Source organism: Silurus aristotelis (assembly GCF_946808225.1).
Source record: "Silurus aristotelis genome assembly, chromosome: 15".
Taxonomy (NCBI): Eukaryota; Metazoa; Chordata; class Actinopteri; order Siluriformes; family Siluridae; genus Silurus; species Silurus aristotelis.
This window is the reverse complement of record NC_139588.1, coordinates 18424799-18452480: the sequence shown is the minus strand read 5'-3', so window position 1 is coordinate 18452480 and position 27682 is coordinate 18424799. Positions and strand designations below refer to the sequence as shown.

Here is a 27682-nt window from a genome sequence, read left to right as displayed (position 1 = left end):
TGAAAATTGTAAAACATCCCGTAGATAGAAGGGTATGAAATGATCTATAAATGGTGATGGCGCTGTGTATTTTTATTTTATACATTCCACATTCTAGTAGACTTTTAAGGCAAAAACTGGTGCTGCAGTAAAACCAGTGTCGTCATTGCAAGTCTGTTAAGTGCTCAGTTATTTGGTCCAAGCTTCTCCATTCTCTTTCATGGTGGATGATGGTAAAGTGTGTTTTACACCTGTATTGTGTAGCAAATATAATTCATCATCTAACTCTTCTTGTACTGTCTTGCACATTTCTCTCCTGATAAACACACAATAACAGTACAGATGTCTGCTGTGCAGTGCATTACAGTGAAAAAGTGATTTATTTTGAGTCGACTATCAGTTCAGGCCGAGCTCAGTGAATCCAGCAACAGGAAGCGGAGCCGTGCCCTTCCCCCTTCTCTTCAGCATGACGAGTTCCTCCTCCTTCTTCTGAGCCAGGCGACTAGGATGCAACAGCGAAAAGAACTGGAACCTGTGGCCCATCTTCTCCGGATCAGTCAGCATGCTGTAGCCATGCACAAGCTGAGCTCGGGTGGAGGAGTCATTAGAGCTTCTCAGCAGGACCTGTGTCAAACCACCACAGTGGTCAGAATTGTATTTTTTAATACTCGAGCATGATACAGAAAAATCGACAAACAGATCATGCACCGTATTTGTGGGTAGAAAAAAGTTCACACAAATCTGCTCACCTAAACCAGAATCTAGGATCTAAAAAGCACAAAAGATTCTTTATTGTAAATTATTTATGGAAAATATGGAACAACAGTGCATTCCATTTCCAAGAGGAACATGCTGACGTGACGGCTTAATGGTACAGTATTTTGGAAATCGATTTTATTTTATTTTTCTATTTTATAATTTTATTTTCACATCGCAAATTGTACAAGTGAAAAACAGCCCAACTTTCAGTTAGAATAACCGATATGATAAAAATAAATAAAAAAGGATCAAAAATTAGAATGTGCAAGTAAGAAAAAAAAGAAAAAAAAGAAGAAAAGAAATGGGACAAATGAGAGTTTGTGATGGATAATCATAGATAGGCATCAATCAGCTACTGAAATTAAATAAAGGATTTTTGTAAAGGAAATTTAAAAGAGTAGACTTAGGGAAGGATATTAAAACACTATATGAACAAAAGTAATGGGACACCGGCCTTTTCCAACCATAACTGTGGTTCCTCCCAAAACTGCTACCACAAAGTTGGAGGCACAGGCCGTATACAACGCCTTTAAATGTGGTAGTATTACAATTTCCATCATCTGAACTAGCAGAACTAAACCAGTTCCAGCATGACAATGCCCCTGTGCACAAAGCCACCTCCATGAAGATATGCTTAACATGCATTGGAGTAAAATCTTAATTGGACTCCTATAGAGTTCTGATCTCAACCCTATTGAACATTTTTGGGATGAATGTGAAGGCTGACTGCACTCCAGGCCTCCTCACCTCACCTACATCACTACCTGACTTTACTAACATCCTTGTGGCTGAATGAAAAAAATCTCCATAGCCACACTTAAAAATCTAGTGGAGCATCTTCTCAGAGAAGTGGAAGTTATTATAACAGCAAATAGGGGTGGAATGGGATGTTAAAAAAAAAGCACAAACTGAGTCAGTTGTCCACAAACTTTTGGTTATACAGTGTACACTAAGTCAGAATGATGCAGAATGTAAAAAAAAAACAGCAGTCTAAGCATCAATTTGAAATTCTAAAATCATTAGAAAATGTAAAATTGGGCTCTACATTAATGACAACGATAAAAACAAAGATATTTTTGTGATTTTTAGCTCCGTCTGCGCAAATCTATTAATATTAACATGCATTTGAACTGAAATGCTCCTGATTTGATATTGATATTATAATAGAGTCATTCATTTGGCCTGTATTTAATATATTTTGGCAGCTGTACTGTTGAAAAACCGTATGAACGACAGTAATCAGGTCATCCAGCAGAGCTCAAATGACCGGTCTGATAGTTTACACTGGTGATTATGTATTACCGTCAGTGTATAGCATAATTCGTGCATTATGGAGTGTGTCGGGTGTGTGATTAGTGACCTGCAGGCGTGTGTCGATGCCCATGTTTTTGAGAAATGCCCTCTGTGTGATGGGTCCGCAGCAGACCACCGCGTCTCCAGCCATCTTCCTGAGATAACTAAAATCAACATCTGCAGTCAGGTCTGCGCTGCCTGGTGCCTCCAACACATCATGGAGTTTGTGTCTTCTAAAACCCTTAAAAGGAATAACAGTCTTAGTGAACGTCTATGGAGAATTTGTCATTAGGAGTGTTTGTGGATAGATCATATCATATTGTATATATTTTGTGTTATTTCTACACAGTGTGAGGAAGACGAGGCTGTACTTAAATCTGCAAGTCGTTTTTGTGTATACATTTGTAATAACTGTAAACTTGAAGCTGAATTACTCTTACAGATACATACTGCATGTGGCCTTCGTTCGCTAGTTTGAAAGGCAGATGGAGTAAATTAGGCTCATCGATTACACACAAGGCTGACTAAACTATTCATTAGCAGGAAGCTCACTCTGAATGTGTCTGTCTTTGTTCCATTGTGGCCGTAGTCTGCGATCAGTGCTGCACCCCCGTCCTCAGAGACCCGCCTAGCCAACGTCTGGACAATGACTCCGCCTTCTGCACAAACCTCGACGTGCTGCCGCTGCTCATCCGCCTGTGCAATGATATACATATGTGATACGAAGACAACATGAAAGGGGGAGCTCATGAAAAACAACCTGTAAGGACATTAAAAGACAGGAATCGCTGGTATTAAAAGCCTTAATCTTGTGCAAATAACATCAAATGAGATTAATGCAACAGTGATAGTATGCAACAGTAAATCTGACTGAATTTTTTTTTTCTTCAAACGTACTTCAATGTGACTTGAATACAGCAGGTGATCAGAAATTATTATCTTAGCAAAAAGTGATAAAATCCTTCATCTTTATATTAGATTTTGAGTCTGAGTGCAATCTAGATACATGGCAACTCCTGAAATGGAAGCATGTTGTACACACCCATATTTTACAGCATACATATTATATTCCTGACAATGACATCTTTACACTGCCACGCCTTTATAGATGTCAACAAGGCATGCAAGTTAGCTAGCTAAAATCCTCCTTTACTGGCTAGCTTCTTGATTAGCAACAAAAGTTCTTAATATTGAAAAAAACAATTCATTTAGTTTAATTTAGAGCTTTTTTCAATCTGTTATGTCATTAGACAAGAAAATACCAAATATACCAAGTATAAGGTTCTCCTCAATTAAAACTTGGAATGAAAAGAACCGAGACCAAATTCCATATTCAAACAGCACCAGCACTGCATGAGGTCAGATTTGGCATGAAGGCTCCTGTTATTAAACTATTCGGCATGACTTTAAAGCAGGCATGCACACATGATGTAAACCTCTGGCAGTCTACACATACACCACCAACTCGAGCACTTCTCTCATCTATGATTCAAATGAGTGCCTCAAATAGAAACCAGATGTTGCAGAGTCTGATTCCATGAGGAAATATCTATATTCTTCAAAAATGTTAGCATAACTGACAGGCTGATGCTCTGCCCTGCCCTTTTTTTTTTTTTTTTTTGCTCATTAGTGATGATCGGGCAACATCTGTAGAAGTGCTGTAAAAGGGAAGTGTGCAGATAATCAGAAGGTGTGAAAAATAAAAGATTTGGTCATTGATGTGGCATAAAGCCTTCAAAATGAAAAGTTTTGTCCCACAAAGTACATTAACTATAAATGAGCTTTTAAAGTATTCGCCTACTTACTTGTATGAGTGTCGTAGATGCGAGAGTGGGAGCAGGAAACACCACCAACCTGAGCTTATCAGTTTTCTCAGGATCGATATCAACCATGACCTCTCTCCAACCCTTCTCCGTTCTCTTTATGAATTAAAAGCACAATAATTAATCATGAATGACACCAATTTCAGTATAAGTCAAAGAGTTGCAGTACATAAACCTATTGGCAGAACGTTTCCTTGTCTGTCAAACTGATTGATTTACTTGTTTTAATAGGATTCCGATACAATTGGGATGCTGTGTAAAATGTACATAAAACAGAATGCAATGATGTGCAAATCTCAAAAACCCATAGTTCATTCATAGAAAAAATATCAAATGATTGAACTGAGAAAATGTAAAATTTTATAAAAAGAAAAAAACAAGATAATGTCTGTGAAATCGATTAATTTATGGATTAAGATTTTGTATAAATATAGATATTTCTATTTTTTTGACTTAGTGTTGCATAGCGAAGGACAGTCGATAAGTATTTGTACCCGCTTCCTCTAATTCAGTAAATGTTTCACCAATTTGCATTTAATCCACTACATTCCAGAAAAAACGTGTCGATCCTCGATACTTTGTAGCGTTAAATGAAAAACCGTGGTGAGACCCTTAAGCGTTGGTTCTGGAGAGTGTGTTTGTGGAGTAAGTGTTTATTCACTGTATGTCAATAACTATAGAAACTCACCCTCATTAAAAAGGTCGTATCAATTATTCTAATATAATTCTCGTAGGTCAGTACTATTACGTTTTGATGCTTAAGTCTATTTACAACCGAATTCTTTTGCACTTTGACTCAAGTAGGAGTGCAACAGTAGTTACTTTGAGTAATTTTAAGTACAGGAATATGATGTACAAGGAAGTGATGGGAGCTTTGTGTCCACAAAATTTCAAGCCAAATTATTTATGATTTATATGCCTATGTTAGTGTTTCTGCCTAATCTACACAATGATCATAACTCACAACCAACATCATCATAATCTTTATCAGTCGGCTGCAAATATTTGTGGTTTGCAGGCGTCAACAATCTTCTTCCATTCTGTTCTGTTTCTTGCTGCTGTTCTCATTTCGTCAACTGTTGGTGGTATCTCACTGTTGATCAATTTGCCTATGTACTGCGGGTAGAGAAGCTTTGGTTTACCACGCTTTCTTCGCCGGTGTCTTTCAAATAGTTGATCGAGAACGTACTTGTTGATCAGCTCGAACTCTGGTTTGCGTAGACAATGACCGACATATCTAAGTTGCCTCCGTTGTATCTGGAGGTCTAGCGGATTGTCTGGCCGGATTTTTCGAAGAACCAAATCTGCTATCGTTGGTGCAGCCAGTTCTTACCGCGCACCAGGGTTCAAATCCAGGGCTAATCACCCGAATTTTAGTTAAAAACCCTCAATTATTTTTAAAAAACCCGTTTTCGTTTGGTCGCTGCTTGAAATCTGACCAGAGATCTCAGTCTATGACAGGGCATGCAAATGATCTCGATAATGCAACGGTCATTCGAAGACAAAAACAACAACATCAACATCTACGGAACACAAACCCGAAGGCCCTGTTTTCACCAAGGTCAGCCACAATAATATCGACTTACAACGGCCGAACACTCAAGAAGATCGGCAAACTACATCAGCTAATTCATGGGTGTATCGAAGATGAAATAGAAATCGTCGCCATACAAAAACATCGGTGGCAAACGCACACGGAGACGCTCGAAGACGGAAACACCTGGCGTTTTGACTATTCCTCAGCAACATCAGAGGGTCAAGGTGAAATAAGGCATCCTAATGAACACTAGACTTTCGAAGAGTCTCAGCTCTACCAACATATCACATTGAAACACTGCAACTATATGGTGTCTTTTGCTCTTTAAATTACATTCTGTCATACATGCCTGTCTTCAAATGTTACTTACCTGAAATTTGTGAATGGGCAGAGCATCGAAAAACTCATGTGCCAAGAATATACTAAATCCTGTTGGATAACAATAATAAAAAATAAATAAAACACAGTGTGAATTTTGTAGTTTACTTTTTCCAACCATACACTACTTACACTATGTATTAATTCATTTCTATGCATTAATTTATTTATTTTTTTGCACAAACAAGCAACTTTTGTTTTTGCTCTTTAAGTATTACACAAGAGATAAAAATGTTAAACAACAGCCACAGATTCTTCTGTACACATGCCTCAATTCTATACCTGATTATCCTTTTAAACATTACCTTAGATTGAGGGAAAATGTTTTGTCCAAATATAATGAAAGTCTAAGGACAATTTCTGCCATTTATTTCTGTCATTCAATTACAAATCAGTAAGAAGTTCATTTTTTTATGTAATTTATGCACCAACGCACCACAAATTCTTAAAAATGTAAACCCTTTATTAAAAAGACACTATACAGTTTATCAAGTCCCTATATTTAGGGGGCCCCTCTCACACTCACTTCAGATGAAGTACATAAATAAAAAAACCCCACACACTTTAATATTAATCCATGAACTTGCACATACCTCTGGGAATGTCATCTATTCTGTGGTACCATGAGACAGGGAGGCCAGTGTGGGTGGTGCCAGTGCGGTACACACATTTATCATCACTCACACACACCTGAGTGTTTTCTCCTGCCAGACAGTGAGCCTGGACTTCGCTCAGCTTCGGGCTCACCTCCACCAGGTGAACAGACACCGACACTCCACACAGAGTTGACTGCAACTGACTGAAGACCTGCAGCCCACACACACACATACAGTGTGTTGGAAAAAATACTGTTAATAATTAAAAGAAACACATCACATGATTATCCACATGAGAGGATATACTTTAGAACCAAAAGAATGCAATCAGCAACCATTGTATGGTCTCTGGTTTACCCCTGACAGGAACCAGTGTTCCTCTGTTTCTCTATGTACAGTATGTTAAACAAAAGTTCGAATAAGATATTTAGTCTGAATACAATAGGACGATGTGGTGTTGTATTATAAAGCATCAGGGTATACAGTAATCACATCAAATCTGCTTTCTCGAAGCTTGGACAATGTTTAAAAAAAAAAAAAAAAAAAAGTCTCAGACTCCTTGTCACAGGCACTTCATTCATTTGTGGGTTTGAGCAAAGCAGCAGCCATTTTTAATGAACATTGCAGATATTTCATCAGTTCTGTGTCAAAGGCTGGTGCTGAAGAACTTCTGCCACAAAAGCCTGGCCTGTGCTCTACAACAACCAAAGCGGGACTGCTTAAGGTTTACGGTAAGGAAATTGGGTATTTACTGTATGTCACTCAATCTATTCATTCATCTTAAGTCTAATATATATATATATATATATATATATATATATATATAGAGAGAGAGAGAGAGAGAGAGAGAGAGAGAGAGAGAGAGAGAGAGAGAGATTATTCTGCTCAGATGGGAATAATGTGGCAAAGAACTCAAACATATACATGGGGAGCGAAACCAGCAAATTGCTCAAGGGTGCCCTCTACTGTTCTACCAAGACTTGAGACTCCTGAGAATAGAAAAAAGCAATAAGAAAAAAGGTAATAGAAATTAAAACGTTCAACTCAAACATGTACCATTTTCTTTTTACTGCAGTTAACTATGAGTGATTAAAAAAATGATGTTAAAAAAAAAAAACAACACTCAGGGAAAGGGTAGCTCAGTGCATAAAATTATATTATTCAGGTATTAGTTGTATTGATCACCCAGTGTTCCTGGGGTAAAACTGGGCATCTTGCACAACTCTGGCCAGGAGTAATCACTTACTTATAAAGCACAAATGAGCCTCACTTCATTATTTTCTATAGACACCAGTGTGGGCTTTGGAGGAACCCACAGGCTTGGCTTAAGTTTGGGGATTAATTAAAACTCGTTTTTCTCAGAGATGGCTGAAGCGCTTGCAGTTTTTACCCTCAGGATGTCACTGGTCAAGGAGCCTCTGCCTGGTCCGAGTTCTACAAGCTGAAAAGTTTTGGGTTTTCCTGCAGCCATCCATTCGCTTACACACCAGATACCAAGCAACTACAGGGAGAGGGAGACACAAGGGAACAATATTATTTGGAAAGATTTATTTGCTTCAAACATATAAATACAAAAATGATTTTGTTATATATAATAATATGACATTATTTAACAATGTACAATAAAGCAATATTACTTTTAATACTCAAAGCCTGACTACATTTATGGTAAAACTCTACAAACTAACAGCTGAACAGGGCTGTAGAAAGTAAATCACAAACCTCTCCAAAAATCTGACTTATTTCTGGCGATGTGATGAAATCTCCATCAGCTCCCAGCATGTCATTCTTCACATAATATCCCTATAAAAGATGGGTATTATGTTATGTTTGTTAAAAAAAAAAAATAAACAGGTGGTGTGATGCGTCAACTACATCATGCACTAACGTCTTTTAATTATTTTTTTCTATAAAAAAAACACCTCACGAAGTCTCTGATTTCTATCAGCTTTTTCTTTCTTATAGGCAAGATATACCGTCTGACCAAATTAAGAGTGCTGCAGCACAAAACTGCAGCAGAATTCTGTAAAAGAAGCAGAAATGCCACATAATAAACAGTAAACACAATGATGTGAGACAGATACCGAGACTGGGTTAGTGAGGACTTCACGCATGTACTCAGCCACCGTGATGGGACCTATAGCTGTAATTTTGGACACCAGGTGCTTCAGCATTGAGGGATTAGGAGCCTGTTTCCCCGACACGGACCTGGAACAGCTTTGGCTCAGGATCCCGGTCCACTGGGCTGAAACATATAAAATCTTAAAGTAAATAGAAAGTCGCACGCAAACTCAAAAATTCTAATGTAACAGATTAAGAGCAGGAGCTATAGAGGACTGTGCACTTATTGCAGGTTGTAAATGGAAAACAAGGATCAGTAGATGTCAGTTTGGTCGATTAATCGGCCCTGATAGTTGATTGCTGGAATAAACTTTCTTTCAGCTTCTCCCGTTAGGGGTTACCACAGCGGATCATTCATATGTTTAATTTGGCACATATTTTTATGCTGGATGCCCTTCCTAACGCAACCCGCACCATTTATCCGTGCTTGGGACCGGCACTAAGAGTGGCTGGGGTTAGTTCACTGACCGGGGATTGAACCCATGCCGCAGTGATGAGAGCGCCGAATCCTAACCACTAGACCACCAGGGGACCAATTGATTAGTTTTTCCGGGTTGCGTTATACAGTATAAGAGCGGCCTCTAGAGGCGAATCACTGACACCACATGCTGCTTATTTGTTTGTTTTTTTATGAATTTTCGAAGCAACTGTTTGCATTTATTTGGAGTTTTACTTTTTGTTTTAGTTTTTTTTCTTTTATTTTTCTAAATATTTATTAGAATACTTAGTGTATTCATATTTATTTTATTTTGCACATTTTTGTGACTCAGTACTGGGTTTTTTTCTTAATAAATTTCAGTACTGTTTTGAAATTAAGTGTTTTTTTCATCCAATATTCATTACTATCGTTTGATTAATTGGTTATCGGTAAGTACGATCCAACCTCAGATATCGGTATAGGTATAATCCACTATCGGTCGACCTTTAATAATGGGTATTAAACCCTCCCTTACCATTCATTGCTGGGGCAAATAATCGTACTGATGTCCTAGTAATGTTAATCATCTTCTGAATTGTCCCCATTTCTTTGGTGAACAGGTTCATCCTACAGTATCACTGATTAATGTACACTACAGTTGAACAGTCTCAGACTACACCGTTTTGATCTATTAAAACTGATTATTCTGGCATTGTTTCACATAAATAAACATTTCGATAATGATAATAAACATAAATACCCTTCCTTTAACCTTATTATTATTTAACCTGTATATCTCATTGCAAAGTTATGTTCATATCAGCATGTAGCGGGGTGTCAAAATCCTATAACACGCATGCGCACCTCGTTAAACCTGATTGGTCTTTAGGTTATACAATCCCTTGCGCTTGTTGGATCATTTACTTTTTGACCCGCGTCATAAAAAAATCCTAGTAACCAAAAAGAAATATTTAGGCTTGTTTGTTAATTAACACTTTTAAAAGCATAAAATAAAACATAAAAACATGAAATAATTCAAGTTACGTTTAATAATAATTTTATATTTGTTTATATTTGTTTTTAAATCTACTTAATAATTCGCTATAACTTTCAGTCTTTTAGGACCTGAACCTTCTCAAGGCTGCGTTCCAAAGTATCGTTACTTTCTATTCAAGTGCACTATCTAAGGTGTTTAATAGGACTATTTCGCCCCTTATTGTAGTGCACTTTGCAGTCCATAGGGTGGTGTTTAGGACTGAGCCGGTACGTGTTGATTTGTCTCACTCCAGCATGGCTCCGAAAGGGAAGAGGCGAGCGAAGAAAGCGGAAAGATTCGAAGAAAATGACGAGGACGCGGGTGAAAACGGAGACGACGAAGCCGGGAATGGAGGAGATGAGAATGGGGAAGATGAACTTACCCTGGATGATGTGCTGCGTTTGGGAGGCACTAAGGTAAAAGCCCTGTGGGTTTCATTACCAGCTCCTTCGTGTCCCCACGTGGAAACCTGAGACATGCGCAGTTGTAGTCAAGATAATTATACTAATATATATATATATATATATATATATATATATATATATATATATATATTTTTAGAAATGTATAATAAATTATTAGGGGTGTAACGGTAAACAAAAGTCCTGGTTCGGTACGTACCTCGGTTTTTTTAAATCTCGGTTCGGTTCGGTTCGGTTCAATTTCAATATAGTTAGGGGGAAGAAATGCAAGACATTATTGTTTGCTGTTTTAGCAGTTTATTATTACGAATTGTGAATGTCACAAGTTTACATTTTTTTAAACAAATTTAAGGCTGCTTGTTTAAATATGTAAAATTATCTTAAAATATTTCATAAAAAATAAAATCAAGGTAATGCAACACCCTTTATTATATTAATTTCATTAAGTAATTAATTAAATACAATGTTATATATATATATATATATATATATATATATATATATATATATATATATATATATATATGTGTATTCATATATTCTCAGTTATAGAAACATGCATGGAAAGTGTGCCTGCTATTATTTATGTCCATTAATATTATACATCTGTTCCAAAAAGTCAAACATGATGTATGTTATATAAGTTTTAGTAAAATTAAGCCAGTTTCCAGACATACAGGAAGTTTTACACAGACCTATTAAATAACATGTTCCATATTATAATGCCTACCAGGATTTGCGCTTTATGAAGAACTCTGAAACCTGTTTTTTCCACAACTGCTTCTGCATCTTTTTATATGTCTGATAAGGTACAAGACAGATACACTTCAAACCTACTTGCGTTTTGATTTCTTCACAGGCAGACTACGTGATGCTTACTGCAGTTGATGACAGCAAAGAGCTGGTAAATGGTGGAAAGAAAGGTGCAATCGATGATTTGGAGGACGGCGAGCTGGAAGACTTCGTTAAGAAACTGGGAATCAGGTCCTATGCAGACCAGCAGGTTGTTGAAGGTGATGATGATGATGAGAATGAGCCTGAAGATAAAGAGAAACACTCCAAGCCCAGTGTGGAAAAGAAGAGCAAAAAAAAAGAAGCCCCTAAAGTAGAGTCTTGCGAGACGCCTAAAGCGAAGCGAGAAGCCGAGGCGAAGAAGACCGAGGGAAAAAAATCAAGCAAAAAGGCCAAGCAAAAAGAAGCAGACCTTTTTGAGTTTTACCCGCGGCAGGTGCTTCTGGTCAAACCTGGAGGAAAATGGTATGATGTAGACTACACATCTGAGATGAGCGTGTCTAATCAGGACGAATCGCTGGTTTCTCAGTACAAGGCTTTGGCTCAGAAGTTGCTTGAGGCCGAAATGAATCTTTACAAAAGCAAGAAAAACCTGCAGAAAGGCGCGAACACGGTCTGGATGAAGAGCGTCGTCTCCACTGGGACTCTGGCAGACAGGATGGCGGCCATGACTGTGCTCATCCAGGACGCTCCTGTACACTGTCTGGAGCACATCGAGAGCCTGGTTGTTATGATGAAGAAGAAAGGAAGTCGTAGGCAAGGTCTCATGGCTTTGGACACGCTTAGAGAGTTGCTGTTGTCTGATCTTCTCCCAGAGAATCGGAAGCTTCAGACTTTCTCTCAGCGTCCGATCGACCAGCTAGAGGAGCGTGCAAGTGGAAACCGAGATGTTCGAGACCGGCGCCTAATCCTTTGGTACTTTGAGCACCTTCTCAAGCTCCAACTGACTGAGTTTGTAATAGCTTTAGACGCTTTGGCTCACGATTCTGTTCCGGCCACCAAAACGAAAGCTCTGACCACAGCTCACGAGCTGCTCTGCAATCGGCCTGAGCAGGAAAAAGCTCTGCTGATGCATGTCGTCAACAAACTGGGAGATCCGGACTACAAAATCGCTTCGAAGGCATCTTATCTGTTGGAGACCCTCCTCCATAAGCACCCCTTGATGAAATCGGTGGTGTGCACCGAAGTCGAGCGTCTGATGTTCAGACCCAATATAAGCAGCAAGGCTCAGTATTACGCCGCCTGCTTCCTCAATCAGGTGATGCTGAGCCACGACGAGGTCGATCTCGCAAGCAAACTTATCACTATCTACTTCAGCTTCTTCCGTCTCTGCATCAAGAAGAAGGAGGTGGAGTCTAAGATGCTGGGCGCTCTGCTGAGCGGTGTGAACAGGGCATATCCATACACCAAGGCCGGAGATGAGACTGTCCGGGAGCAGCTGGACACACTGTTTAAAGTGGTGCATCTTGTAAAGTTCAGTACAGCTATACAAGCTCTCATGCTGCTCTTCCAGGTTATGGATTCTCAGCAGAGTGTGTCGGATCGCTACTACGTCGCCCTTTACAAGTAAGCACCAGCGGCAGGCTTCTGATTCATTTCTAATTAATTTTAGGTAATAGCCAGAGAAGAAGTGCTTTTAATTAGAGGTAGACAATAGCTGGGTTGGATTTACTCGCCAATAACCGATTAATCAACCGTTTTCTTTTTAAAGGATCATGGATAAAAAAAAAAAAAATCCATAAAATAATTACTAAAATTTATTACAAATATAAGACGGTACTGATTCATGAAAATGTGCTAAATGAAATAAATATGAATATATTAATTATATTAATGAGGAAAATAAAAGACATGCATTCAAACTGAAACAAAACAAAGGTAACACTCCAAATAAATGAAAACGTTACATCCAAAATAAATAAAATAAAATAAACTTCAACAAACAGCTCATGGCATTAGTGATTCGCCTCTAGAGGCCGCTCTCGTACTGTATAATGACATTTATAAAAAATATTGATCTTTTATGTGTCTTGAGAAGAACAAACACTACAGCTCTTGCAAATACATTAAGTACAGCTGTCCATGTGTTGTATAATATGCACAACTGTGGTTGTTTTTTCTACAGGAAGCTGTTAGATCCTGGACTGTCAGTAAGCTCGAGGCAGAGCATGTTCCTTAACCTGCTGTACAAATCTCTGAAAGCCGACATCGTCCTGCGGCGTGTTAAAGCCTTTGTAAAGAGGCTGCTGCAGGTGAGCTGTGAGCAGAGCCCAACGTTCGCCTGCGGCGCGCTCTTCCTCATCTCCGAGGTCATGAAGGCTAAACCTGGTCTTAAGCTCATCCTACAAGAAGGGGTAAGAGGTCACTTAGTCATTTAGGGTCGTATTATTCTGCACTTAAAGAGCTATACTGTAACGTGTAATCACTCATTAGGATAATGAGGAGGAGACGTTTCAGGACCTTAAAGGGGAAGAGGATGACGACAAGAATAATACCAACAATTTTGATGATGATGATGAAGAAGAAAGGTTTGTGGATGCGGATAAAATTGAAGAAGGCCAGAGTGAAAAGCCTCAGCAGAACAAACCAGCTGCATCATGGGTACATCACCAAAACTTGGAGGGTAACTATGATAAGACTGGTTACTTAATGTATACTACTTGTATGATTGGATGTCCCTTCCTGTGTCTCAGCATTTAATTGAGTGTCCTTGCCGTTTGATTGGATGTCCCTTCCTGTGTCACTTACCATATGACCATATTTCCCTCGCCTTGGGATTGGGTGATCATCATATGACTCCGTGTCTCTTGCCCTGTTTCTTGCGTTATGTTTCACTAACCATATGATTCTCGGGTCTCTCGCTGTATCTCCATCACTCATTGTAAAACAGCCTTAAGTTACACACACTATCTTGGTGGTGTCGGTTTCTCTTGTGCAGGAAGCAAGGATTTGAAGCTGTATGACCCCATTCACAGAAACCCTTTATACTGTGGAGCGAATCACAGCACACTCTGGGAGCTGCAGAAGGTGAGAAGCTGTTAGGAAATTATATATTTTTTCCAAATATCAAAATGGCTCCTTATATGGACCATGAACATAAAACTTGACATCTGCTTCATCTTTCCTTACTCTGCACGTTCGCCTCGTGTAGCTTGCTGATCATTTCCACCCTTCTGTGGCTCTCTTCGCAAAAACCATCTTACATGTGAGTATTTCAGTGAAGTGACGTCATTCTTTTTACATTCAATTTATTTGATTATTATTATATATTATAATGTATGTGATCAGGGAGGGCACATCCAGTACTCTGGAGATCCTCTGCAGGACTTTACACTCATCAGGTTCTTGGATCGGTTTGTGTTCAGAAACCCCAAACAAACAAAAGGCAAACGTAAGTAGCACAATTTAACAATTCTATAATTTAATAGTCTTTAAGAGTAATTTGTATCTTATCCCTGATTTGTCCTTCGCCTCAGAAAACACACATGCGACAGTAATGCAGCCGAAGCACAAACAGAGCATGAATAACATCCGGTCATTACCTGGTGAGTCTCTCAGTAACTGGACGTATTTGAAATATGAAATCTGCACAGGCATTAATAATAGTGTGTGTGTTCTGCTTTATAGTAAACTCAGAGGAGTATCTGGCCAAAGAGGAGACTCAGATCCCTGTGGATGAGGTGTTCTTCTACAGGTGTGTTTGTGTGTGTTGCACTGAATGTATGTAATCTATTAGAAAATCCCATAATATAAAACTAGTGTTATTAAGCTTTACACCATTTTCTCAACCTGTTTCATAGTATTGCAAAGGTATTTTTGTGTTCTCTTGCATGACGAAAGATGATTACAGGAATTGTTTTCATTTTGGACAATTTGTATTTTTTTGGTGGATTTTTTTTCCCACAGTCTCAAATCTTTTTCTCTTTGTTCTCATAAAAAAAAAAAAAAATCCTTTGGTGGATTTGGAGGTGCTGACCATGTTGTTTATGGTTAAAATTCCCTTGTTTGAGGACTGGTTAATCGTTCATGTCTAATCTCCCACACTATTACTTCGATTCTCAGGTTCTTTAAAAAGCGGGAAGGAGAGAAGCAATTAAAGAAGCCTTGTGGAGATGATGAAAGTGTTGAGGATGTGGAGGATGATGAGTTTGACCAACTGCTCAGTAAGTCAGAGGAAGGAAATAAGACTTTATAAGATTTTATGTGGCATGTTAACTTCACTACTACTAATACTGATATGGTGTAAATGTAATATTATATAATATATAATACTAAGCTAGAGTTCTTTCTAACCCACATTACTACATTTGTGTCTTTAATAATCCCTGTGGGAAAAAAACCCAAGTGTAGAACAGAAAGCATTATTGATGTTGAAATGCTTACACATTCAGCAATGAATGTATTAGTATGTTTTTACTAAGTAATGGTTTTTTTTTTGTCCCTTTTAGACACTTTTGAGAGTGACAACTATTTCACAGAGTTTAAAGATGATGATCTGGACTTTGCCGGGTACGTGACCTTTTTTTATGCAAACATTACAGTAATTCTGGGTCTATTAGTATATTCAATATTATTTCATTTATTAGTAAGAACGAATATATGCACAGATATGAAGCTTATGATTACTCATAATTTCTGTGATTTAGATGTTTGAGTTCATTTTTTAAAATCAAAACACACATTATATATCTTTAATATTGATATGAAAACATGCCCAACACAATTATTGGAAACAAAATGTATAAAAAAATGACTGATTTTGCATTATTCAGAAGTAAACAAAATGAATAATATAAACTCATTGTTAATGCATCATAAAATATCATTGTTTGTACAGTTCCAGTATACAAATTCAGCCCGAAGGGGAACGTATGGTTAGGGACATGATCCAGTTTGGACCCAGATCCAGTTAAAGTGTAAATGTTGTTGAGACATTGTCTGAAGATGTTCATTATTTAACATATTAATATTCTTTAAAATTTACATTTCAAGACCTTTGAAAAATTCAAATTACATTTTGTCACATACATATTCATACAGACTGTCCAACATATAAACATGATAAACATGAAAGAAATACAAGATAAAAAAAAAGTGTAAAGTAACATAAAAATAAATAAAATTATCAAAGTATATTAAAATATAATCTGACTGTGTGAAAAAAAAAACCTGTGTGTGTGTGTGTGTGTGTGTGTGTGTGTGTGTGTGTGTGTATATATGTGTATGTATATATATATATATATATATATATATGTGTATGTGTATGTATATATATATATATATATATATATATATATATATATATATATATATATATATATATATATATATATATATACAGTGAGGAAAATAAGTATTTGAACACCCTGCTATTTTGCAAGTTCTCCCACTTAGAAATCATGGAGGGGTCTGAAATTGTCATCATAGGTGCATGTCCACTGTGAGAGACATAATCTAAAAAAAAAAAAATCCAGAAATCACAATGTATGATTTTTAAACTATTTATTTGTATGATACAGCTGCAAATAAGTATTTGAACATCTGAGAAAGTCAATGTTAATATTTGGTACAGTAGCATTTGTTTGAGGTCAAACGTTTCCTGTAGTTTTTCACCAGGTTTGCACACACTGCAGGAGGGATTTTGGCCCACTCCTCCACACAGATCTTCTCTAGATCAGTCAGGTTTCTGGCCTGTCGCTGAGAAACACAGAGTTTGAGCTCCCTCCAAAGATTCTCTATTGGGTTTAGGTCTGGAGACTGGATAGGCCACGCCAGAACCTTGATATGCTTCTTACAGAGCCACTTCCTTGGTTATCCTGGCTGTGTGCTTCGGGTCATTGTCATGTTGGAAGACCCAGCCTCGACCCATCTTCAATGCTCTAACTGAGGAAAGGAGGTTGTTCCCCAAAATCTCGCAATACATGGCCCCGGTCATCCTCTCCTTAATACAGTGCAGTCGCCCTGTCCCATGTGCAGAAAAACACCCCCAAAGCATGATGCTACCACCCCCAAGCTTCACTGTAGGGATGGTGTTCTTGGGATGGTACTCATCATTCTTCTTCCTCCAAACACGTTTAGTGAAATTATGACCCAAAAGTTCTATTTTGGTCTCATCTGACCACATGACTTTCTCCCATGACTCCTCTGGATCATCCAAATGGTCATTGGCAAACTTAAGACGTGCCTGGACATGTTCTGGTTTAAGCAGGGGAACCTTCCGTGCCATGCTTGATTTCAAACCATGACGTCTTAGTGTATTACCAACAGTAACCTTGAAAACGGTGGTCCCAGCTCTTTCAGGTCATTGACCAGCTCCTCCCGTGTAGTTCTGGGTTGATTTCTCACCATCCTTAGGATCATTAAGACCCCACGAGGTGAGATCTTGCATGGAGCCCCAGTCCGAGGGCGATGGACAGTCATGTTTAGCTTCTTCCATTTTCTAATGATTGCTCCAACAGTGGACCTTTTTTCACTAAGCTGCTTGGCAATTTCCCCGTAGCCCTTTCCAGCCTTGTGGAGGTGTACAATTTTGTCTCTAGTGTCTTTGGACAGCTCTTTGGTCTTGGCCATGTTAGTAGTTGGATTCTTACTGATTGTATGGGGTGGACAGGTGTCTTTATGCCGCTAACGACCTCAAACAGGTGCATCTAATTTAGGATAATAAATGTAGTGGAGGTGGACATTTTAAAGGCAGACTAACAGGTCTTTGAGGGTCAGACTTCTAGCTGATAGACAGGTGTTCAAATACTTATTTGCAGCTGTATCATACAAATAAATAGTTTAAAAATCATATATTGTGATTTCTGGATTTATTTTTTAGATTATGTCTCTCACAGTGGACATGCACCTACGATGACAATTTCAGACCCCTCCATGATTTCTAAGTTGGAGAACTTGCAAAATAGCAGGGTGTTCAAATACTTATTTTCCTCACTGTATATATAAACAGTGATGAAAATAAGAATTTGAACACTCTGCTATTTTGCAAGTTCTCCCACTTAGAAATCATGGAGGGGTCTGAAATTGTCATCGTAGGTGCATGTCCACTGTGAGAGACATAATCTAAAAAAAAAATCCAGAAATCACAATGTATGATTTTTAAGCTATTTATTTGTATGATACAGCTGCAAATAAGTATTTGAACACCTGAGAAAGTCAATGTTAATATTTGGTACAGTAGCCTTTGTTTGCAATTACAGAGGTCAAACGTTTCCTGTAGTTTTTCACCAGGTTTGCACACACTGCAGGAGGGATTTTGGCCCACTCTTCCACACAGATCTTCTCTAGATCAGTCAGGTTTCTGGCCTGTCGCTGAGAAACACGGAGTTTGAGCTCCCTCCAAAGATTATCTATTGGGTTTAGGTCTGGAGACTGGCTAGGCCACGCCAGAACCTTGATATGCTTCTTACAGAGCCACTCCTTGGTTATCCTGGCTGTGTGCTTCGGGTCATTGTCATGTTGGAAGACCCAGCCTCGACCCATCTTCAATGCTCTAACTGAGGGAAGGAGGTTGTTCCCCAAAATCTCGCAATACATGGCCCCGGTCATCCTCTCCTTAATACAGTGCAGTCGCCCTGTCCCATATGCAGAAAAACACCCCCAAAGCATGATGCTACCACCCCCATGCTTCACAGTAGGGATGGTGTTCTTGGGATGGTACTCATCATTCTTCTTCCTCCAAACACGTTTAGTGGAAGTATGACCCAAAAGTTCTATTTTGGTCTCATCTGACCACATGACTTTCTCCCATGACTCCTCTGGATCATCCAAATGGTCATTGGCAAACTTAAGACGTGCCTGGACATGTGCTGGTTTAAGCAGGGGAACCTTCCGTGCCATGCATGATTTCAAACCATGACGTCTTAGTGTATTACCAACAGTAACCTTGGAAACGGTGGTCCCAGCTCTTTTCAGGTCATTGATCAGCTCCTCCCATGTAGTTCTGAGCTGATTTCTCACCTTCCTTAGGATCATTGAGACCCCACGAGGTGAGATCTTGCATTGAGCCCCAGTCCGAGGGAGATTGACAGTCATGTTTAGCTTCTTCCATTTTCTAATGATTGCTCCAACAGTGGACCTTTTTTCACCAAGCTGCTTGTCAATTTCCCCGTAGCCCTTTCCAACCTTGTGGAGGTGTACAATTTTGTCTCTAGTGTTTTTGAACAGCTCTTTGGTCTTGGCCATGTTAGTAGTTGGATTCTTACTGATTGTATGGGTTGGACAGGTGTCTTTATGCAGCTAACGACCTCAAACAGGTGCATCTAATTTAGGATAATAAATGTAGTGGAGGTGAACATTTTAAAGGCAGACTAACAGGTCTTTGAGGGTCAGAATTCTAGCTGATAGACAGATGTTCAAATACTTATTTGCAGCTGTATCATACAAATAAATAGTTAAAAAATCATACATTGTGATTTCTGGATTTTTTTTTTTTAGATTATGTCTCTCACAGTGGACATGCACCTACGATGACAATTTCAGACCCCTCCATGATTTCTAAGTGGGAGAACTTGCAAAATAGCAGAGTGTTCAAATACTTATTTTCCTCACTGTATATATATACACAAGCAAAAAAAAAAAGTATAGAAATGTACATGCATGGATGGATGGATGGATATGTTTGACAGAAGTAAAGATTAAATTGACTTGATGAAAGTGTGATATAATTGTTTTTAAAGTGTCCATGTGCTTGTACAAAAACGTAAGTAAAAAGGTAAAAGTGACTCTGTGCTTGTCCAGTCCAGTTAGAGCGCCACTAGTGCAAGTAATGCAAATAAAAGTGCACATTTGTATTCACTATTTATGTAAATAATAGTGTGCAGTGAAGGAAGTACACCTTTTTTTTAATTTCTTTTTAATTTTCTTTTAATTTCTGTAAGTTTTTAGAAATTAATAGAAGCTCTTTCTGGTAACCTAAAAGAACAAAATGTACACATGGTAATATCGGGGCAGATTCATAGGGTGGGATGAAAACATTCAGTACTTTCCCTAAATCAGTTTTTCAGTTCAAGGACCCCTTATGCGATAAAGACATGGGGCAGAGACCCCCTGATACAAACCAATTATATTATGCTAGTTATATTATGTTAAGACAATTGTTCTAAATGCATCATTGTGTGTGTGTGTGTGTGTGTGTGTGTGTGTGTGTGTGTGTGTGTATGTATGTATGTATGTATGTATGTATGTATATATATATAATTTTTTTTTTTTACATTTACTTTTAAAAAGATTTATGCATCATAGCAAACATATTGTGCAAATAAAATCACAACTTGTCTTATTTTAATAGATTTGCCATTACACTATTATACATTTACATGAACGTCAGCTTTAATTTTAATAGAACTTTAATGTAATAATTACAATCATTTAAAAAGTTAATAATTTTGATGTTTTTATAAAAAACAAAACTATTTGTGATTCAACATTAATTAACAGACCCCCTACGCTTGAGGACCCATGCTCTAAATAATGCAACTATTTAGCACATGTAAAGGATATACACTAAAAATGATGCGACATGATAAATGGTTGTCAAAGAAATTCATGGACGTTTTCTTTTGCAGCAATGTAAAGAACAGCAGCAAAAAGGGCAAGAAGGCCAGTGAGGTCTCTGATTCAGATATGGATTCAGAAGAAGACCTGGATGATGAGGAGATCTCTCTGGGAAGCATGGCTGAGGAAGACTTCGGAGATGAGCTAGAAGAAGACGACGGCGGTGCTTTTATGGATCCGGGCGGAGACGACGATGACGACGAAGGTGTGTGTGTGTGTGTGCAATACACACAGTTAACTCATAAGCTAATTTATTGTCTGTTGCACTGAAGCTAAAAAGAAACATGTTGCATTTCACAGTACCAGAGCTCGAGGGTGACGACAATGATGATGGTGAGTTTGTCAGTTCTGTTCACTGTTTTCTTTTTCATACGTGTTCGACTTCCACTTTCGAAGGTACACGTGTTTCAAATGCAACAGTCAATACCAAGTATCAAAACTTATATATCAAATGTACAGCAGCTGTCTTGTTGTCCTTGACCATATTTCCAAGTATTGCCACACGTTCTCAACTAGATTGATGGACACATTCAGGTTCTGTGTTTGAGTTGCATTACAGTATTATTAGGGACCTTGTGGCTGTTGCACGGTGATCCTTCAACAAGTTTCAGGTCTCTTCCAGGTTTCCCTGTCCTTTCTGCTGAAAAGCCCAGCACAATGCCACTATGACCACAAATCATTGTGAGGCTTGTGTTCTCAGGTTAATGAGCAGCATCAAGTTTCAGCCAACTTGGTCTAAACTGAACATAGAGTACATAGAGTCTCCTGGACACTTGATTTCCCTCTAATCCTCCAAAATTTTGATGTAGCACTTGCACAGGGGGTGTAAATACTTATGCAAGACATTGTATTATTATTTTTTCAGCAAAAAAAAAAAAGTTAACGAATGGTTACTTCTGTGTTCAGACTTCGATAAGGACGTGGATGAACCAGCAGGGGTCAGCATGGGAAGCAAATCGGGCAAGAGGAAGTCATCAGAGCATCTCGACTTTGCTGAATCATTTTGTAAGTAAAGCATTTTTTGTAATATATTCAGTTTTTCCCCTCATAGTAAAAAAAATAAATAAAAATGTTTATACTGTTATGTGCAGAGATTAATATCTGCATCTGTGGTAAAGGGTGTTTTTTTTTATTTATTTATTTATATACACACACGATGCATTGGGTATAGAAACCCTTGATTTGTTTAACAAAGCCATAGGCTGAATATTATTTACAAGCCAATGAACATCTGAAATGCCTACAAAAGTATAAGAGAAAATAAAGTATCAATTACAGTATTTCTTATGAATATTTAAATTCCAAACTTTTTTTTAAAATGCAGAATGAATTTTGTTTTAATTGTGATAGAAGAGTATCTGCAAGAGTGAAAGGGAAAGTTTACAGGACTGTGGTGAGACCTGAGATGTTGTATGGATTAGAGACAAAGTAAAAGACAGGAGGCGGAGCTGGAGGTAGCAAAGCTAAAGATGTTGAGGTTTTCGTTGGGAGTGATTAAAGATGGACAGGATTAGAAATGAGTTTATTAGAGGGACAGCACATGTAGGACGTTTTGGAGACAAGGTGAGGGAGGTGAGATTGAGATGGTTTGGACATGTGCAGAGGAGGGACATGGGGTATATCAGTAGGAGAATGCTGAGGATGGAGCCGCCAGGAAGGAGGAAAAGAGGAAGGCCAAGGAGGAGGTTTATGGATGTGGTGAGGGAAGACATGCGGGTAGTTGGTTTAAAAGAGACAGATGTAGAGGACAGGGGGATCCGATGTGGCAACCCTAATGGGAGGAAGCTGAAAGACGAATAATTTTTTGTTTTAAGTTAGAGAGAACACCAGAAAGCATCTTAATGTTGAATATGTTCTTTCTCAGATTCCAAACTAAGCAAGAAGAAAAAGAAAGTAAAGATTGATGACACGGCCATGTTTGCAGCAGCTGAGGAGGTAAGTCAACTCATGAAATGCAATCACCCCCTCCCCCCCATTTGAACTCACTTTAGTATAATGACTTGTCAATATCAAATCCACTGCTTTAAAAGACAATTTTATGTAAATTATTTGTGAAGACTGCATAACGATATACCACAGAAATGTATGATTCTCAATTCTGATTGGTGGATTATTACAAGCCCAGCCTATAGTGTTGTTCCTCTTATAGAAAAGCAGTTTACCAATATTTTGGATGTATATTCACGTATGACACATTGCAAATGAAAATGTCTACTGAAAACCTTCAATCCAAATAATGTTAAACTGTGTAATGATTTAATATCCCTACTCTTACAGTTTGGAGATTTGCTGGACGAAAATACAGACATGAAGTTCGACAACGGCATGAACGCGATGGCTAACAAAGACAAAGCCAGTAAGTGCTGAACGTTTTTCTGAATTTCTAAAACAAAGAACACAAAAAAAAAAAACCACAATCATAGGTTGAAAACTTTAATTTTATTAATTTGGCTAGATGCCAGCCAGATCACTCCACAATAGTGAAGTGACAAACCTGTAAATAATCATGTACACTGATTATTTACCACAATATTCATTCTTTTTGTTTAATGTATGTATCTGAAAATGTATAGAAGCCCATTTTCGCCACGTTAGAAACAAAGTTTGCCTAATTGCAACTCTTTTCTTCTTACAGTTCCAACTTTATTACTGCCAATTTTTAGCTGTTACAATGTAAAGTGTGTACATAGCAGACTAGCTCCAAGGCTACAATGGCTGCGTCAGCAGTTTGTGAAACCACACCTAAAATAGTCCTGTCAGTTTAGCCATTATTTTGCAGATCGATCTAATGATTGTGGCTTATTTCATTTTAATGTGCAAAGATTTGGGACACTAAAGAGGGGGTGACGCCGCCCTATTGGCTGAAAAAAATAAATGTATAAAATCGGAATTGCGAGAAAGTCTAAATTTTCTTTTATGTGGCGGAAAAAGGCTTCCATAGAAAAAGTAATTGTGCTGTCTTCTAAAGCAGTCTGTCCTTCTGCTTCTCATCCTCAGGTATCAAACAGCTGAAATGGGAAGTGCAGCGTGATGACTGGATCCAGGGACGTGACGTGAAGACACTCAGGAGGAAGAAGGCCATGTTCAATAAGAGGAAACATTTTGGGAAAGGAAGACCAGGCAAAAAGACTGGAGGCAGAAAGAAGTGATGACGCTCGTTCTCTTGAGTATCTGTCAGTATGTCTGTCTATTCCTGCCGAGTCGACCATGCGTCCTGATCAGCTTCCCGGATTCCGTAGTTCCCGGCCCATTCGTTGGACTTGTAATAAACTGATGGAGATAAAAGGCTGTTTAATAATGCTTCAGTTTGTAGTCATTAATTGCTACATTGGGGGCAAAACCTTCTTAATACGTGAAGAAATGCATTTTGTAATAAATGTAATTTTACTGTTTGTTTTTGTTTTTCTACACAATTGTTTTTACACTTTTCAGACATTCTCATGGTGTATTCCTGCAGATTTTCTGAGATTTGTATCCACCATTTTAATTCCGACCATTGAGTGTTTTGAAGATGAACGAATGAATGAATAGAATCCATCACATGAAACATTACAGCTGATCTTTACGAAACAGCGCAGAGTTCTATCTTTCTTTCTTGTCTTTGTACCAAGTCATTAGTTCTGACTGAGCCCAAATACACATTGTTTAAGAACCTAGCCTAAACAGAAATATCTAATTTTCAGCAGCATGATAAATGGAGTTAAACTGAACACATCAGGATTTATCGAGCCAGAAATCAGGAATTATAAACCCCATGTCCTGAGTAACTGAATGCTGAGGATTGACACTTGCATGATACAGCTGTTAGAATCGGTACATTTTCTCTCACTAGAATGAAGAAACCAAATCCTGTTCCTGCATGAACATAAAACCTGAGTCTATACAACCTCTTTTCCAAAGCGTATAAATGTACACACATACATACACTGAGTACATTTGCATTTCATATTGAAAATTTGAGATGAAGCAGGATTCCAGCTTTCATTTCCTAAAACTAATTGTAATTCATCAGGCAGAAAAAGTAGAGGGTTTTAGACTGGATGATTTAATTACCTGACCTGAACACCATGCATTTCTCCTGAAGTGAAGGAAGGAGGACGAAACAACAACAAAAAAATGTCAAATATTTTAAAACATTTGAATGTCAGATTGTCTCTGGTTCGGTTCCCTCAAGGTTTCATTCGCAACCCAGCTCGGGGGTTTTTTTCCCCCTTGACAATAACACTACTGGTTATACTACTGGTTTTCTCATTAGGAATAAACTTCAGTGATAAAATGATATGACTCTAAATATTGGATCTATAAATGTAACATTTCTATTCGTTATCTATTTATCTCTGTAAATCTGCTTTGAGACAATGTCCATTGTTCAAAAACGCTGTACAAATACTATAAATTAAATTATAAATATCAGGGAATGAAAGATGAAATTCAGACGTAATTGTTTCATATGGATTTTTTTCTTTTATCCCACACTTAAATATTTAATGTGAAGAAAAAAATACATCAAATTGGCCTTTGTGCTTTAAAAGGAAAGGACTATACAGTCATGTGAATATAAAAGTGCACCTTTTTTTTTTTTTAAAGATCTGGTCCTTCTCAGGTCTTAGAAATAGGTATCATTCAGATTTATGACAATTATCGTGTCATTATTTTTTTAATGCAAAAATCAAGCCGAATAGGAGAAACCGTGTGTGAAAATCTGCCATGTGGTGGTAAAAACACCTGAGGATCTTTTAAGAACTGAAAGAGAGCAAAAGATTTTTGTGTCCTGTTACATAAAATCACAAAATTCTAAGAAACTATTTAAATTTTCATGATGGTATATACATATATAAAACATTTTATGTGCCCTTGTCCCTGTTTGAATCAGTTCATCTGCTGGTTAAAAGAAGTCAAAATTTAATGGATTTTTAATTTACCTTCCAGAATTGAGGGAAAGCGTTTGTTCATCGTGCATCTGAAATCTGAGGGTTAGAAGAAGAAAAAAAAGGCAATGAAGATCATCCGTTTTAGTGCTGCACGATTCATTGTATCGCGATTACATGAGGGCAAATGTATACCGGTAATCAAATAAATAAGTGCATGTGTGGACACTTTAGTGTTCTGTATTGTTTTAAAGAATATAATCACACTCTTGATGTCACCCAAATGAGGATGGGTTCCACTTTTGAGTCTGGTTCCTCTCAAGGTTTCTTCCTCATAACATCTAAAGGAGTTTTTCCTTGCCACAGTCACCATGGCTGCTCATCAGGGATAAATACACATTGTTCACCTTAACTCTTAAAAATTCTGTAAAGCTGCTTTGAGACAATCTCTGTTGTGAAAAGCGCTATAGGAATAAACTTGACACTTTCTGAGAACAGGTTCAGATTTTCCGCAGACCGACACTGAACTGTAGCCGAAAAAACACTAAATCTTGGATTATTTGAATATAAGATGCTTCAAGATCACCAACAATGAGCAGAAAGAGAAACTGTGCAAGATTCTTTCAATTTAAAGGGCTTTTAATGTTTTTATTTATTGCTTTATTTCATTCAGATGTGCCTTGGAGAAACAATTTTTTTTTTACATGAATCTTCTACTTTCGGCTTCTCCCACTAGGGGTCGCCACAGCGCATCATTAAGCGGATGAATGCAAATGTTATTTCATTTTCCAAAAAAAAAGATACATTTCTAAAAACCTTTATAGTTTTACAAATACAAATTTCTGTGCAATCTGTGTGCAATTTCCTTGATAACCTTTCAGTCATGATAACATTTATTATATCGCAATATTGACCACAATAATCGCAACGTGACATTTTCCCCAAATTGTGCAGCCCTAATCCGTTTTTACAATGAAGTACTAAATGTAGAAGGAAAAGTATGTCACCTCGACTTGTGTTCATTCTGAAATAGAGCCCGTAAGCTGCAAACACGCCGAGAACCTCCAGAAAGAGCACTCCTTTAAAGACCTTCCTGGCCACTGGCTCCATAGTTTTGGGTGCCATCTATAATGTAGAGTGGGCAATTACAAATAAAACACCACAGTATGTCCTGTGACAAATATAAGTATCTTATCAAATGTTTCCAAACAGGGAATGAGAATTAACAATGATGAATACTGACACATTGTGGCGATTTGGTGTAATGACACCTGTTTATGACCATTACTTAGAATATAATATTGCTGAGAAATTATATAAAAAATATATAGTCATGGTTTTGACGTAATACATATTTAGTGATTTTCCTGCTTTAAGACACTTTTGTTTTTTCCCAATTATGTTAATTTGTTTCCGATGTGTCAGAACTGACAAAACGGAACCAAGCATAACGAAATTACATTCTTACTCTGATTAGATTAGAATTTAAATATTCGCAAATTATTTACATGAAAACATCTTTAATAGTGTTTATAACTAAAGCATTTCCAGTCTCACCTTCGTATGTATATTTGCCCGCTGCCACACGAGGTAATCTTCTCCCACCTGTTTTCCGACAAATCCCGCCTTCTGCGCTACGATTGGCTAATTAAATCTGCCTTCTACACACTGATTAGTCAGACCGATTTTACATCACGGTTTTTGATTTACAAAGTTGAAGTATTGTCCAATCGAAGTTCTACATTGAAAAGCCCGGATGTTCGGAATATGGGCGGGGGAAAAAAAACTCGATAACAAATATGCTTCCGCATTACGGAAGCCTTATTAAGACAAAAATATTTTTGAAACCACTGATACATTGCATCCATTGCATCTCTATTCACTATATTTCAATTAAGGAATAATAATAATAATAATAATAATAATAATAATAATAATAATAATAATAATAATAATAATAATAAGTATTATAATTAATACTAATTTTTATTATCATTATTATTTATATTAATATTTTTATATTCTTATATTATTGATAAATACAATTGTAGAACTAACCACAAATCTTCTGTGGATGTCGGCTGCCTCAAATCATTCTGTCTCTT

The 27682-nt window shown here is 37.7% G+C and overlaps 3 protein-coding genes across 4 annotated transcripts; 1 reads left to right on the top strand and 2 right to left on the bottom strand.

The window, feature by feature from the left end:
• Positions 1-51: 51 nt before the first annotated feature.
• ndufaf7 (NADH:ubiquinone oxidoreductase complex assembly factor 7) lies at positions 52-9791 on the bottom strand. Its single transcript, XM_083563409.1, has 10 exons — positions 9440-9791; positions 8450-8610; positions 8088-8168; positions 7756-7866; positions 6363-6576; positions 5762-5820; positions 3837-3950; positions 2584-2727; positions 2099-2272; positions 52-603 (listed from the first exon to the last, which is right to left on the bottom strand). Exons 1-10 carry the CDS (start codon positions 9528-9530, stop codon positions 376-378), a joined length of 1377 nt encoding a protein of 458 aa, XP_083419535.1. The 5' UTR covers positions 9531-9791; the 3' UTR covers positions 52-375.
• Positions 9792-10070: 279 nt separating this feature from the next.
• Positions 10071-24101, top strand: cebpz (CCAAT enhancer binding protein zeta). Of its 2 annotated transcripts, none has more exons than XM_083562453.1 (17): positions 10071-10356; positions 11222-12720; positions 13280-13508; positions 13588-13777; positions 14093-14181; positions 14306-14359; positions 14443-14545; positions 14631-14699; positions 14782-14848; positions 15217-15317; positions 15603-15663; positions 20721-20914; positions 21010-21042; positions 21616-21714; positions 22574-22644; positions 22987-23065; positions 23707-24101. In XM_083562453.1, exons 1-17 carry the CDS (start codon positions 10195-10197, stop codon positions 23856-23858), a joined length of 3252 nt encoding a protein of 1083 aa, XP_083418579.1. In that variant the 5' UTR covers positions 10071-10194; the 3' UTR covers positions 23859-24101. The 2 variants fall into 2 exon arrangements, with proteins under 2 accessions (XP_083418579.1, XP_083418580.1); XM_083562454.1 differs by having other exon boundaries at positions 10135-10356; positions 21010-21050; positions 21627-21714.
• Positions 23130-27254, bottom strand: LOC310737852 (protein CEBPZOS-like). The gene is made up of 4 exons (XM_083562571.1): positions 27135-27254; positions 26585-26702; positions 25632-25676; positions 23130-23979 (listed from the first exon to the last, which is right to left on the bottom strand). Exons 2-4 carry the CDS (start codon positions 26700-26702, stop codon positions 23897-23899), a joined length of 246 nt encoding a protein of 81 aa, XP_083418697.1. The 5' UTR covers positions 27135-27254; the 3' UTR covers positions 23130-23896.
• Between the last annotated feature and the right edge of the window lie 428 nt (positions 27255-27682).

Coding starts and splice junctions, on each gene's coding strand:
- ndufaf7 (XM_083563409.1), bottom strand. CDS start 9,530: ATGAACCTGTTCACCAAAGAAATGGGGACAATTCAGAAGATGATTAAC. Junction 7,867..8,087: donor TAAGTCAGATTTTTGGAGAG/GTTTGTGATTTA, acceptor CTCTCCCTGTAG/TTGCTTGGTATCTGGTGTGT. Junction 2,728..3,836: donor CATCTACGACACTCATACAA/GTAAGTAGGCGA, acceptor ATCATTGCACAG/GCGGATGAGCAGCGGCAGCA.
- cebpz (XM_083562453.1), top strand. CDS start 10,195: ATGGCTCCGAAAGGGAAGAGGCGAGCGAAGAAAGCGGAAAGATTCGAA. Junction 14,182..14,305: donor CACTCTGGGAGCTGCAGAAG/GTGAGAAGCTGT, acceptor CGCCTCGTGTAG/CTTGCTGATCATTTCCACCC. Junction 14,546..14,630: donor CAAACAAACAAAAGGCAAAC/GTAAGTAGCACA, acceptor CCTTCGCCTCAG/AAAACACACATGCGACAGTA.
- LOC310737852 (XM_083562571.1), bottom strand. CDS start 26,702: ATGGCACCCAAAACTATGGAGCCAGTGGCCAGGAAGGTCTTTAAAGGA. Junction 25,677..26,584: donor CAGAATGAACACAAGTCGAG/GTGACATACTTT, acceptor TCTAACCCTCAG/ATTTCAGATGCACGATGAAC. Junction 23,980..25,631: donor CTTTCCCTCAATTCTGGAAG/GTAAATTAAAAA, acceptor TATCTCCATCAG/TTTATTACAAGTCCAACGAA.